Below are 12,589 nucleotides of genomic sequence, written 5' to 3' on the forward strand. Positions count from 1 at the left end.
GTTGCCAAGTCCTTCAGGGCTAGCATTACCAGGTGGCTTCAAAAAAATACCGACACACTTGACCTCAGATCGGGGGTGGGTGGGACACCAGCTGGGAGGGGAGCGGGGCTGGCCAGGAGGATGTGTATGTGGGGGGGGAGGGGCGGGAACTGGCTAGTGGGAAGCAGGGCTGTTGGGGTTGGGGGCAGCAGGACTGGCCAGGAGATATTGGGGGGGGGTCGGGGGCAGCGGGTCTGGCCGCGGGGGACCAGCTGGCGGGAAGCGGGTCTGGCCAGGAGGGAGTCGGGGGGAGCGGAGCTGGTTGGGGGAGATTGGCAGAAGGAGGGGAGGAGAACTGGTCGGTGGGAAGCAGGGTGGAGTGGGATTGGCCGGGGAAGGATGGGGGGGGGGGGAGGACCAGCCGATGGGAAGCAGGGCTGGCCGGGACGGGGTCAGGGGGAACAGGGCTGGCTGGGGGAAGGAGCAGGCGGAGAGAGACAGCCGGCAGGGAGTGGGACTGACCCTGGCGCACACAGATCCAGGGGCGCTGCCCGTACCGCACACGGTCCTGGCGAAGCACGAGCAAGTCCGGCCTCAGGGATTCCCTCCTGCCCCGGCCCCGCTCCCCTTGTGAAGTTGCATACAGCCTGGCTGGCTACCTGCCAGGTCGTTCTCAACTAGGTACTGATATTCCAAATAATAATAAAACTTAACTAATTAGAAAATACTGGACAACTTATATGTCCGGTATTTTCTTAATTTTCCCCCCGACAGAACCCTCAAATACCGGACTGGCCAGTTCAAATCCAGACACCTGGCAACCCTATTCAGGGCAGGGGCTGGTGGTGTGCATGGGGGGGCAAGGCCTTGAGGATGTGGGGGGTGGTAGGAGGCTGGGGACAGGGCTGGCTCAAGCCATTCCTTCGCCCCAGGCAGCAGGCGCGCAACGCATGCACAGCCCCACCCCCCTGGCATGCTGCACCCCTTATAGCTGCAATCAGGCGCATGACGCCTGATTGCAGGTCGAAGGGGCATGGCGCGGCGCGTGGCCCCGTGGCACCTGATGGCAGCTCTAAGGGACCATCAGGCACCCCCATAGGTTGGCGCCCTGGGCAGCTGCCCGGCTAGCCCCCCCCTTAATCCGGCCCTGGTTGGGGGCAGGGGGAGTAAGGGCATGGAGGGGAGGAGAAGCTCAGGGCAGGAGGTCTCTTCCCCTGGCTGGCAGGGCCTTTTCTTACCCCCAGGCAGCAGCAGGCTTTGGTCTCCTTCAGTCTTTTCTCTCCCCCAGCGCCTCCAGCCCGTAGGGACCTTCTGTTCCCTGCCCCCAGCCACCTCCGGCTGCCAGGGGCCTCCTGTCTGCTCCCAGCCCCCCTACTATCAGGGGCCTTTTGTCTCCCCTCAGCCCTGGCTGCAGGGGCCCTGCCCTGGTGTTGTGGCCAAGGGCTGGGTAGGAAAAGGGTTTGGGACAGGGGGCTACTTACTCAGTGCGCTGGGAGGTAAGATGGTGGAGCCCCAGTCCTGTGAGCCACTCTCTTGAGTGCAGCTGCTCCCAGTGGCCACTCTGCAGAATAGCTCTCCCCTGTAGGCTTGCTGCCCCCAGTGGCCATCCTCAGTATCACTTTCCCCCTCTGCCCTTCCCTTTCCATGTTATGGAAAACAGTCCCATTCCCAGCACTTCCTGCTTTCTTGGCACAGTCAAACCCTGACCTTGCTTTAAGGCACAGGAAAATTGGGGGTTCTAGCTCTTACTATTTAGGAGAAGTTCTGGAACAAATGGGCTTCCGGATAGACACATAAACAGACGATCTCACAGAGACACAAATCTCTAAAATGTATATAAAGTGAGTATGTCAATATGTGTGAACATATTTCTATCACAATTCTCTTATACAGGCTACATAGGCCCTCATAATGTAAAACTTTGGTTTCAAGCCACAGGAAACTTTGGGCCACATACTTGGCCAGGGAAGATCATCAGTGCAGCTAAAGCAACATAGCTCCCCAGGGAGTTACAACAATTTACACTTGTTGTTGAGGGTCTGTCCCCCTAATACCAACATATTGATGATACACAGGTTTGGCCACATAGAAATTATCGCACTACATCAGGCTAGTGAACCATCTAGACTCATGTGTTGCCTCTGATAGTGGTCACTACCAAATAATTCACAGGAAGGTGCAAGACACCCCATCATGCACAATTATAGAATAACAACATATAGGGAGAAATTTCTTCCTAACCCAAAACACTTAGTGGATGAGCACTTAAGGATACAAAGCTTTGTATCCTTAAGAATTAACCCCCCCCCCTACACACACACCTCTTATATAAATAATGAATGTGCCAGTTTGGGGGAATGTATCTGTGCCCAGTTATAGATTACATTTGTTTTTGTGAACACTATTTGTAATTTGCTATCATTGTGGATTAGATCATCCATTTTGTGGCAGGAACTTTGTAGTGGAGAGACTATATCTGGAAAGACTCAAGAGCTATCAACATTGAATGACTCTCTGCTGCTTGAACAAGGGGACGGGGATTCCACATGGGTTAAGCTAAATAGGAACAAGACACTTGTATTCCAAAATAAGAGTGTCCACACCTGGGGTTACCCTGCAGTAATTCAATGAGCAGAGAAACTCAAATTTATGGGGATTAACTTTTGTGGACTCAGCACCAAACATGTTTGCCCCCTAGGGGCAATGGAGCAGGAAGGTCAGTTCCCAGAGCATGGGTCCAGCCAGAAGCAATGGGGCATAACATGGCAGGGACAGCCCCACTCTGCCTAGCCCAGTAGAGGGGCACTATTTACAAACCAGCAGTTGCTGACACACAGTTGCCTGTCTGGCCCTGTGCTGCCAGCATGCCTCAGTCCCTAAAGGGCAGGCCCGTGTCATTCCACACAACACCCCCCCACACATACACTCACCACCTTCCCTCAATTCCCTATGGCCAGAGCCCTCAAACCTACCCTGCCCAGTGCTCCCCAGATCCTAACACAAATGCACAGCATCCTGCACAACACAACCCCTGTCCAGTGCCCCCCTGCCACCACAACTGCCCAGAACCCTCATTCTTTCATGTCCCATCACACACTTTTTTCCTGCCACCTCATAGCCCAGCACTCCACCCCCAGGGACCCACTCTTCCACTTCCTGCCTCCTGGCTGCAGTCATCGACCTTGTTGGGAAGTTATTGTGTCTGTCAGGCTGAGCCAGCAGTGCAGCCAGAGCTGTTGCTAGGGTAGGGATCATCACCTCAGCCCCCAAGAGTGGTGCGATCAGTCAGACCAGGGTCCTTCCCTGAGTAGGCTTTTATCACTTGCCTGGAGGGGCCCAGCCAACCTCCTGCCAACAGTCCCGCCCCACACCTGGCTGAGACTGACCAGGCTTCTGCACAGGATGGTGAGAAATGGAGACTGTCTAAAGCTGGAGGTTCACTGGGGTCTGGCTCCAGGGAGAGGGGGCAGAAGGAGGTGGGTGTTGGAGGCAAAAGAGGAGTAAGGGGAGAGTTAAAATGGTGGTTGTTCTTTCTCACCTGTTAATGTTATTTGGTTCCCTAAACTGTTGGAGTGTTGTCTGTTAACCCCCTATCCCTTCCCTGAGTGAGTGCAGTGAGGTAAACAACAGGAGTAAACAACAATGCACACAGCCCCAGCAGGGAGTGCACACGGCCCCAAGAGGCCCAGACTCAGAGGCTGCATGTGGCTGATCCATAAAGGAGAGAGGGACAGAAACACAGTGGTTGTTGACCATCAAGTGAAGCCTCCCAGAACGCCCTCTGCTCGGATCGCTTGGCCAGCGGACCAGCTTAGGAGTCAACTTGGGAAGATCAAACAATATGAACTGCCTTCTGCTCACCTTATCATCCTGCCTGGGACTGTAAGTGTGATTGAGTGTATGAGTGAGATTCCCCTGCCTTCCCAGTTTTAGTTGAATAAACAAACCCTTTACACTCCTATGTGGTGATCCCCTCTCCTTAGTGTTTAAACCAGTTGCAATCCACATCCCCTTGCAACAGGTGAGGCCAGGAAGCAGAGAAGAGCCATTGGCCAACCAGTGGGCAGGCTGAGAGGAGCAAGTGGTAAGTGATGGGAGCCAGAGATGTCTCAAGGCACAGTGCAAGTGGAGCTGGCTAGGGTGCTTTCTGAGCATGGAGCCACTGGCATCACTGTAAATCCAGCACTGAATTTACAGTGATATAATGTTTAAGAAACATCTGTTAGGAAATGGCTTCCTTTTCTTCTCCCACCTCTTCAGACCTCAAGACAGGTATGTGGGGAGAGTGGAGAGAACGGAACAGGGAACAGTCTTAGCTCAGAACCCACAACATGCCAACCAGCAGAGCTGAGTCACTAGGCAGTGGAGAGGATGAAAGGAAAAGGAGGAACAGTAATTGATCTAAGCTCAGCAAAGTAGCAAAGTATTATTCTCTGGAGCAGTGAATAACCTCTCAACCTATCCAGACTACAGTATTCTATTCAGGAGTCTGATTTGCCTTGCAAAATCCCAAGTTTCAGCTCACTTAAAAACTACTTACTTGCAAAACCAGACATAAAAATACAAAAGTGTCTCAGCACACTGTTTACCATGTAATTTACATGCTTACCTTTTCATGTTTACCATATAATTATGAAGCCAATCTGTTAGAATATAAATATTGTATTTACATTTCAGTGTCTAGTATATAGAGCAGTATAAACTTGGCTAGTGCTTTTATGTAGACTTCTGTAAAACTAGGCAACTATATAGAAGAGTTGATGGACCCCTTGGATGATCTCTGTGTGGATATGCATGCCCTTAGACTCAGAGAACACTAGAACTGGAAGGGATCTCAAGAGGTGAGTCCAGTCCCCTGCCCTCATGGCAGGACCCAGTACTGTCCAGACCATCTCTGACAGATGTCTATCTAGTCTGCTCTTAAATATCTCCAGAGATGGAGATTCCACAAACCTCCCTAGGCAATTTATTCTAGTATTTAACCACCCTGACAGGAAGTTTTCCCCAATGTCCAGCCTAAATCTCCCTTGCTGCAGTTTAAGCTCATTGCTTCTTGTCCTATCATCAGAGGCCAAGGAGAACAATTTTTCTCCCTCCTCCTTCTGACACCCATTTAGATACCTGAAGACTGCTATCAGCGAACCACTGCTCTGGAGCATAGGGTGGGGGGCAAGGAAGGAACTGTGGGTTTTTGGGCTCCCTATGGCTTGAATCCCATTTTTTCATTGGGATGTTCCTAGCCTGACATAACAATCAGACGCCTTTTATTATGGGTTGAGTCGTGGTGACACAATCTAGCATTTGCTAGCATCTGGGAACTTCACAGCTCCATTAATACATTGCTGCTTAAACCAAGCATAATTGAAGGGCAAGGAATTCCCTCCAGTTACAAACCAGCTGTGCAGTGCTAATAGCTTTAACAGCAACATAATAGAGGGGTTTGTGTATTTTTGGTAGGGCTGACTCAGTGCAGCTGGAACTCTGTGTACAGCACCTTGGCACATAATTCAAGCCCCGCACAATCCACTGGCTTTATCAGCTTTGGTGTTTCCTCTTTCATCGCCAACCTCAATCCTCACTCGCAACATGGTGAGTCGTGTGGGAGCGAGCGAGACACACCTCGGGGAGTGAAGCGGGAGTTGCTTTGGTCTCGCACGGGAGCACTAGCTCCACTTTCCTGACCTGCCACGCCTGGAAGATAAATCAGGCTAACTCGTTGCTGGGTGGTAGCTGGGGTGCTCAGGCAGAGTTATTCTCTAACCCGAGTCACGTCGGCGACTCTGGCTGGAAGAGGCAAAGCGGCCGGGTTGCACGACCGATCTTTAACCCCGTGCAAGGGCCGGACGCCGTCGGGGCAGTGGGATTGCAACACGTGCCCCTCCTCTGGGCTTTACTCCGGGCAGAGACAGCGATAGGAGGCGAGGGCGGTGTAAGTGACCGGGGAGGGGAGCGGCACAGAGGCAATGCAGGACCGAGGGGAGGGGCTGGGAGCGGGGAGAGTATTTAGGGAGGCTAAAAACGATTCCCGGGAGCGATCGGCGGGGAGCCGGCTTCGGAGCCGAAGTAAGGGCGGGGGAGACCGCTGGGGCGGTGCCTAAGCGCCGGCGACCCTAGCCCCTGCGCGGCTTCGGTTGATCGCCCAGTCTCCTGTGCTCTCTTGCAGGCGCGCCGAGGAGGAGCCGGGCTGCAGCTGGCATCGCTTCTCCCGCCAGCGGCGCCGAGACAGCCAAGCCCCCGGGCCACGCGGCGCGGAGATGCCCCGGCTGCTGGCAGCAGCCCTCGCGCTGACCGCGGCTCTCAGCCCGCTGGCCTCGGCTCAGCAGGGCCCTGCCGCGGGCCACTTCGCCGACGACGTGCTCAGCCTGTTCGGGGTGAACTGCAGCCTGTCGGCCGCCCAGCTCACCCGCCTGCTGCAGACGCTGGGCGCCGCGGGGCGGCAGGGGGCAGCGACCCTGGGAGAGCTCCACCTGCTGCACCACAACGAGGTAAGGGGCGCTGGCGCCGCTCGTCCCCCCGCAGGGCTGACCCTCCTGGCCCAGCCCCCCTCTGTCTGTCTGGGGGGGTGCTGAGAGCCACTCAACCAAACTGTCAACCCTGCCTATAAGGGAAGCCACTTCAAACCTGGGGACAGGGCTGCCCCCCACTTTCAGCACCTGTGGTCTGCTTGCCAGGTTGGCTTTGCCCAAGGCACTGCAGAGGGCTGGCTCCCAGTTGCTTCAGGGGCAGCCCAGACACAGTAAGGATGGGGAGACCAGAAACAGGCACTTTTAGAGTGCGTCTACACTGCACCATAATGCAAAATAAGATTCGCAATTTGAGCTACACAAACTGTGTATCTCATAAGCTATTTCAAAATACCTTATTTCATCATATTTCAAAATAAAGTGCTATTCCGAAATGTCCCGTACCCTTTGTAGAATGAGATTTAGTGGGATGTTGGAATAGCAAGCCTGAAAAAATGGGCCAGCTGTGAAGATGCGGGATAGCTATTTCAGGATACTACAGTACCCTGAAATAGCATTGCAGTGTGGATGTAGCTTTAGTGTCCTGTCTGCAGGTGGGTTGTGTGGGGTGATGGTGCCAGGGACATCAGCAGGCAGGCTGACTTTCTGCCATTTTATATTTTTGCAGATAAATTATAGATCAGTAGATAACATCCAGAAGTTAGGCAGAAATACAATTACACCGAAGTCTTGGTTTTGTAGCCAGCGAAACAGTCCAGCATAGGGGAACTCAGGGCTGAGATGTTTTAAGTAGCAAATGGTACAAAGCTGTCCAGCTAAGAGCTCAGTGCTAACAGAGGTGAGGTACAAGTATGTAAGAGAGAGAGGTTGAAATATTGATGTAAATCTCAGGATGGTTTGTGAAGAACTATGTGAGTAATTTATAGATAAGTATCCAAAATGTGTGCATGTTACATATCACCCTTCCAAAAGGGTCCATTTACTTTAGAAAAGATTTTATTTAAATGTTGCTTTTTATGTTTGTAACAAGTTAATAAAGGTAGACCTTTAAAATCAACAGGTATAACCACAGCTTGCAAACTTATTGCCAGGAGCTCTTCCATTATAGGCTACACTGTCTTATTTGCTTGAAGTCCGTTGCAACTGCACTTTCCTGTGGCATTGTGTCTGGTTATATTCTGCACCCAGCTGCAGATGGAGGACAAAACTAAAAGTCTGCTGCAGTACATGACACTTCCTTCATGCAGTGTACATACAAAAGTTATTCATACAGTGGAACCAGATTAAAACGAAACTTTATAGTGAAGGACTCCCTTACTATTATCAGTGAATTTCTGAATACAAGGTGGCTAGGTCTACACTGGCACCCTTTTCCGGAAATGCTTAAAATGGAACAGTTTTCTGTTATAAGTATTTCCGGAAAAAGCATGTCTACATTGGTAGGATGCTTTTCTGGAAAAGCACTTTTTTCCGGAAAAGCGTCCATGGCCAATGTAGATGCGCTTTTCCGCAATAAAGCCACGATCATCATTTTCGCGATCCGGGCTTTTTTGCGGAAAAGACTACTATACTGTCTACACTGGCCCTTTTCTGGAACAGTTTTTCCGGAAAAGGACTTTTGCCCAAATGGGAGCAGCATAGTTTTTCCAGAAAAGCACTGACCATTTTACATTAGATCGTCATCGCTTTTCTGGAAAAGCAAGTGGCCAGTGTAGACAGCTGGCAAGTTATTCTGGAAAACGGCTGCTTTTCTGGAATAAGTGGCCCAGTGTAGACACAGCTGGTGTGTTTTGTATATAGAATCAAATCTTGAGGTTGCTTACTCAGTCCTGAAGCAGGAAAACTTCCTGAATATTAGCAGCAAGGCAACAGAAAAAAGTCAGTATGTCAAATCCAGCAAGCTGCATAAATAGAACATCAGGATTTGAGCTATAGTGACATTGCCATGTGAAAACCAATTACTTTTTTTCTCATAAAAAGATCCATGGTATAGAGATTCTTTCTTTTCCATATTTCTTCCTATCTCTCTCTCTCTTTTTTCTCCCCCCCCCCATGAAATAGTTTGTTAATATTCTGGCTAGATGCCATGTGCTGCAGTCTGTGAAAATAACTTTTTTTCATCTGGTAAGTCCTGCTATATACAGCTTGGATCTCTTCCTCTTTAAACCTAGTGTTGCTTTTAAAATCAACTTTAGTTCCAATTTTCTATACAATTTCATGGCTAATAACTCAAAAGAGTATGTTTAATTGAGGAGAAGGGGGATCTTGAGGGCTGGCAATAACCCCTTCTTATAAAACTGCCACCCACTTAAAGGTAGAGTTGGGATAACTTAACTGTCTCTTGACTGACTTATTCTGCTTCTGAATTCTGTTTGCTGAATGTGTGTTTTAGTGAGAGGCAGCCTTATTGCATAGGTTGAGGGGTCTGTATTATACACAGATGAGAATATTCTGGGTGATTCAGAGTTTTTTTTTTTTTTTTTGAATACTTACCAATTTCTGTTGTACCAATAAAAGCAAGCAGGATTTTGAGGGGGGATAAGGCAAAAAGCCACATTTATTGTAAAGATGATATATAAACATTCATTCATTCAGGTTATAGTTACCAGCCTGGAAGCTGCTTGTGACAGAATACTGGCCAGGTACTCTGTACACAAGTGATGGTAGTGGGGAGTGAAGTCCTGATCAGATGCGCATCTGAAGCTCCTGGTGGGCTGGCAGCAGAATTTTGGACTCTGACTCCATAGTCTTTTGGTCCAATCTTTATAGGAATTTCTTCCTATGCCAGTCTATGGGAATTGCTGCATCATGCTGATGATTTCAGGGTGGCTGCCAGGTGCTTGTCAGTGATCTCATAGAGTGGACCTCCAGTACTTGGTTTTCTCCAGTACTTGGTTTTCTCCACTTGACACCTTTTGGTTGCACTGGCACCTGACGCCTTCTTCAGCCCTTTGATGCTGCATTCTCAGGCTGGCACCTCTCAAACCATTCATTCATTGTCCAAGCATTCCCTCTCTCTTACATACATTCCCTAATTAATGTTTCACATAAATTATTATTATACAAAATACTGTTACATGTACAAGAGTTGTAGTTGCAAAAAGTTACAAAAGTTTCTGGTGGCATTTCTTAAAACATTCTCTCTGAGTGCTGAGTTAGTTATTGTTATAGTTACAATGTTTCACTTTGCGATTAGGGTTAAGTGCTTCACAATGCTTTGAAGAGAACAGGCGTCAATTGTGTAACAATGCCCTTAGTCAATTACAGGGCTTGGCTCCCAGAGCAGAGTTAGTGGCTGGACAAGGAGCCACTTGCAAAAGTTTGAGCGTGCCCTGGGACACAGAGAGGGGAGCTGTTTCTGGCTACATAGTATTATATTTTTAACAGTTTTAAGTTACATCACCTAATATTACATTCCTAACAAATTATATTCTAGAGGGGAAATAACTATAAATATAAACATTTAACAATCTTAAATAATAAAACATCTAAACACTTATCAAGCTTGATAACACTAACAAGAATAAATCTAAACATTATATGCTTCTACTTTAACAAACTTAGACTTTTAGTTGTAGGGAACAAATTATGGGGAGTCATTTCCACTTGGGGGAATCATTTTTAATACTTCAATATGTTATCCCTACATGTTCCTATTATAATGGTTCTTCCAATGAAATAGACCCCCTCAGTATATGTGCATTCAGTTGTCCCATGCCAGTTTACAGAAGTCTGTTGGTAGGTGTCATCACAAATATATACTTATGCTTGACAATTCATGCATTTGTCCTAATTGTGCTGATTGCATGCATAGCTGAAGAACCACTGGATAGTAACTGAAGCAAAATGCAGGACAATGTAGCACTTTAAAGACTAACAAGATGGTTTATTAGATGATGAGCTTTCGTGGGCCAGACCCACTTCCTCAGATCAAATAGTAGAAGAAAGTAGTCACAACCATATATACCAAAGGATACAATTAAAAAAAATGAACAAATATGAAAAGGACAAATCACATTGCAGAACAGGAGGAGGATGCGGGGGAGGGGGAGGAAGGAAGGTAAGTGTCTGTGAACTGATGATATTAGAGGTAGGGAGAGTGGGATGTTTGAGTTAATGGTATTAGAGGTGATAATTGGGGAAACTATCTTGGTAATGGGTGAGATAGTTCAAATGTTTGTTGAGTCCTTTTTGGAAAGTGTCGAATTTTAACATGAATGACAGTTCAGAGGATTCCCTTTCAAGTGCAGATGTAAAAGGTCTTTGTAGCAGAATGCAGGTGGCTAAGTCATTGAGAGAGTGTCCTTTCTGGTTAAAATGGCAAGAAACTGTTTTCTCTTTGTGATCTTGTCTGATATCTGTTTTGTGGGCATTAATCCTTTGGCGAAGTGTCTGAGATGTTTGTCCAATGTACATAGCAGACGGACACTTTCGGCACATGATAGCATAGATTATATTTCTGGATGCGCAGGAATATGTGTTCTTGATCTTATAACTCACTTGGTTAGGTCCAATAATGGTATCTGCAGAATGAATATGTGGACAAAGCTGGCAATGGGGTTTGTTGTTAAGTCTCAATGACTTAACCACCTGCATTCTGCTACAAAGACCTTTTACATCTGCACTTGAAAGGGAATCCTCTGAACTGTCATTCATGTTAAAATTCGACACTTTCCAAAAAGGACTCAACAAACACTTGAACTATCTCACCCATTACCAAGATAGTTTCCCCAATTATCCCCTCTAATACCATTAACTCACAAACATCCCACTCTCCCTACCTCTAATATCATCAATTCACAGACACTTACCTTCCTTCCTTCCCCCCCCCCCCGCATCCCCCTCCTGTTCTGCAATGTGATTTGTCCTTTTCATATTTGTTCATTTTTTTTTAATTGTATCCTTTGGTATATATGGTTGTGACTACTTTCTTCCACTATTTGATCTGAGGAAGTGGGTCTGGCCCACGAAAGCTCATCATCTAATAAACCATCTTGTTAGTCTTTAAAGTGCTACATTGTCCTGCATTTTGCTTCAGCTACCCCAGACTAACACGGCTACATTTCTATCACTATTCTACATGGATAGTAACTGACAGAGGTTGCTGGAGTATAGAGGAGTGTCCTGGGTTCATCAAAAGAATGGGAGACATCTCTAAGATAGGGATGTCAATGTATAGTCCACTACATGATTAACTGATAAGCTAGGGTTTAGTGGTTAATCCTGTTGACTACACACACACCTCCCCCTTGCTGCCTCTGTAGCAGCAGGGGAGGTAGTGCTCATGGGGAGCTGGCTCCCCACGAGCACCAGATCCCGCGGAGCCATCTGCCCTCCTAGGCCCACACTGCTGCCTCTGTGCTGGGAGTGCACTGGCTGCTGGTCTCTTCTCTCTCTCCCCCAACCTCCCACTCCGGCCAGGGACTATTGAATAATTGTGTAACCACTAACATTTGATTGTTACATTATTGTTCAATTAGCCAATATCTAGCATCCCTACTCTGAGCAGTATGATAGTGCATTGTATGTTATACAGTAGAAGTCTTGTATGCAGTGTAGCTCTCTAATATCATGTGGGTCTCAGGATATTAGAGAGACCTGATAGGTGAGGTAATATTGTCTACTGGACCATCTTGTAAGAGGGACAAGATTTTTCAGACCCGAAGAAGAAGTTTTCGATGACATGAAAGCTTGTCTCTCTCACCAAAATAAATTGGTCTAATAAAAGATATTACCTGACCCAGATTGTCTCTCTAAGAAGTATATTAGCATTGTAAGTCAAATGCTACCAAAGAGCTGATGAGATCTGAGCTGAAAATCAACAGGAAGAGGTAAGTAGTAGGGATGTTAGAGTTTAACCGATTATCTGTTAAACTCTGCCTTGCTCTTGGGGAGGTGGGTTTGCTGCCACAGCAAAGCTGCCTCCCTGGGATCAGGGCTGGCAGGGCCTGGTGGCTCTGCTCCTAGGAAGGCTTTGCTGTGGGCTCTGCCTTATACTGCAGAGCCTGCAGGGCATGTAACGTCTAAGGTTTTTAGTGGTTACGTGGTTACTTTATTAAACAACTTCTACCATTCCTACTAAGCAGAGGGAAAGAGAACCCTCTCTTGAGGTGAACATCAAAACTGTTTTGTTGTGTGTTAAGGGT

The 12,589-nt window shown here is 47.9% G+C and overlaps 1 protein-coding gene across 4 annotated transcripts in view; it reads left to right on the forward strand.

The window, feature by feature from the left end:
* The first annotated feature begins 5,704 nt into the window (after positions 1–5,704).
* Positions 5,705–12,589, forward strand: part of SLC39A8 (solute carrier family 39 member 8) — a 52,394-nt gene continuing 45,509 nt past the window's right edge. For 3 of the 4 annotated variants that reach the window (XR_012904055.2, XM_025186574.3, XM_089778054.1), the window contains exons 1-2: positions 5,919–6,042; positions 6,143–6,464. Coding sequence is in view for 3 of the 4 variants with exons in the window: in XM_025186574.3 (XP_025042359.1) it covers positions 6,234–6,464 (231 nt within the window). In the remaining variant the exon portion in view is untranslated. The other variant, XM_006126897.5, reaches the window with a different exon arrangement.

Source organism: Pelodiscus sinensis, chromosome 4 (genome assembly GCF_052426305.1).
Source record: "Pelodiscus sinensis isolate ZL-2025 chromosome 4, ASM5242630v1, whole genome shotgun sequence".
Taxonomy (NCBI): Eukaryota; Metazoa; Chordata; order Testudines; family Trionychidae; genus Pelodiscus; species Pelodiscus sinensis.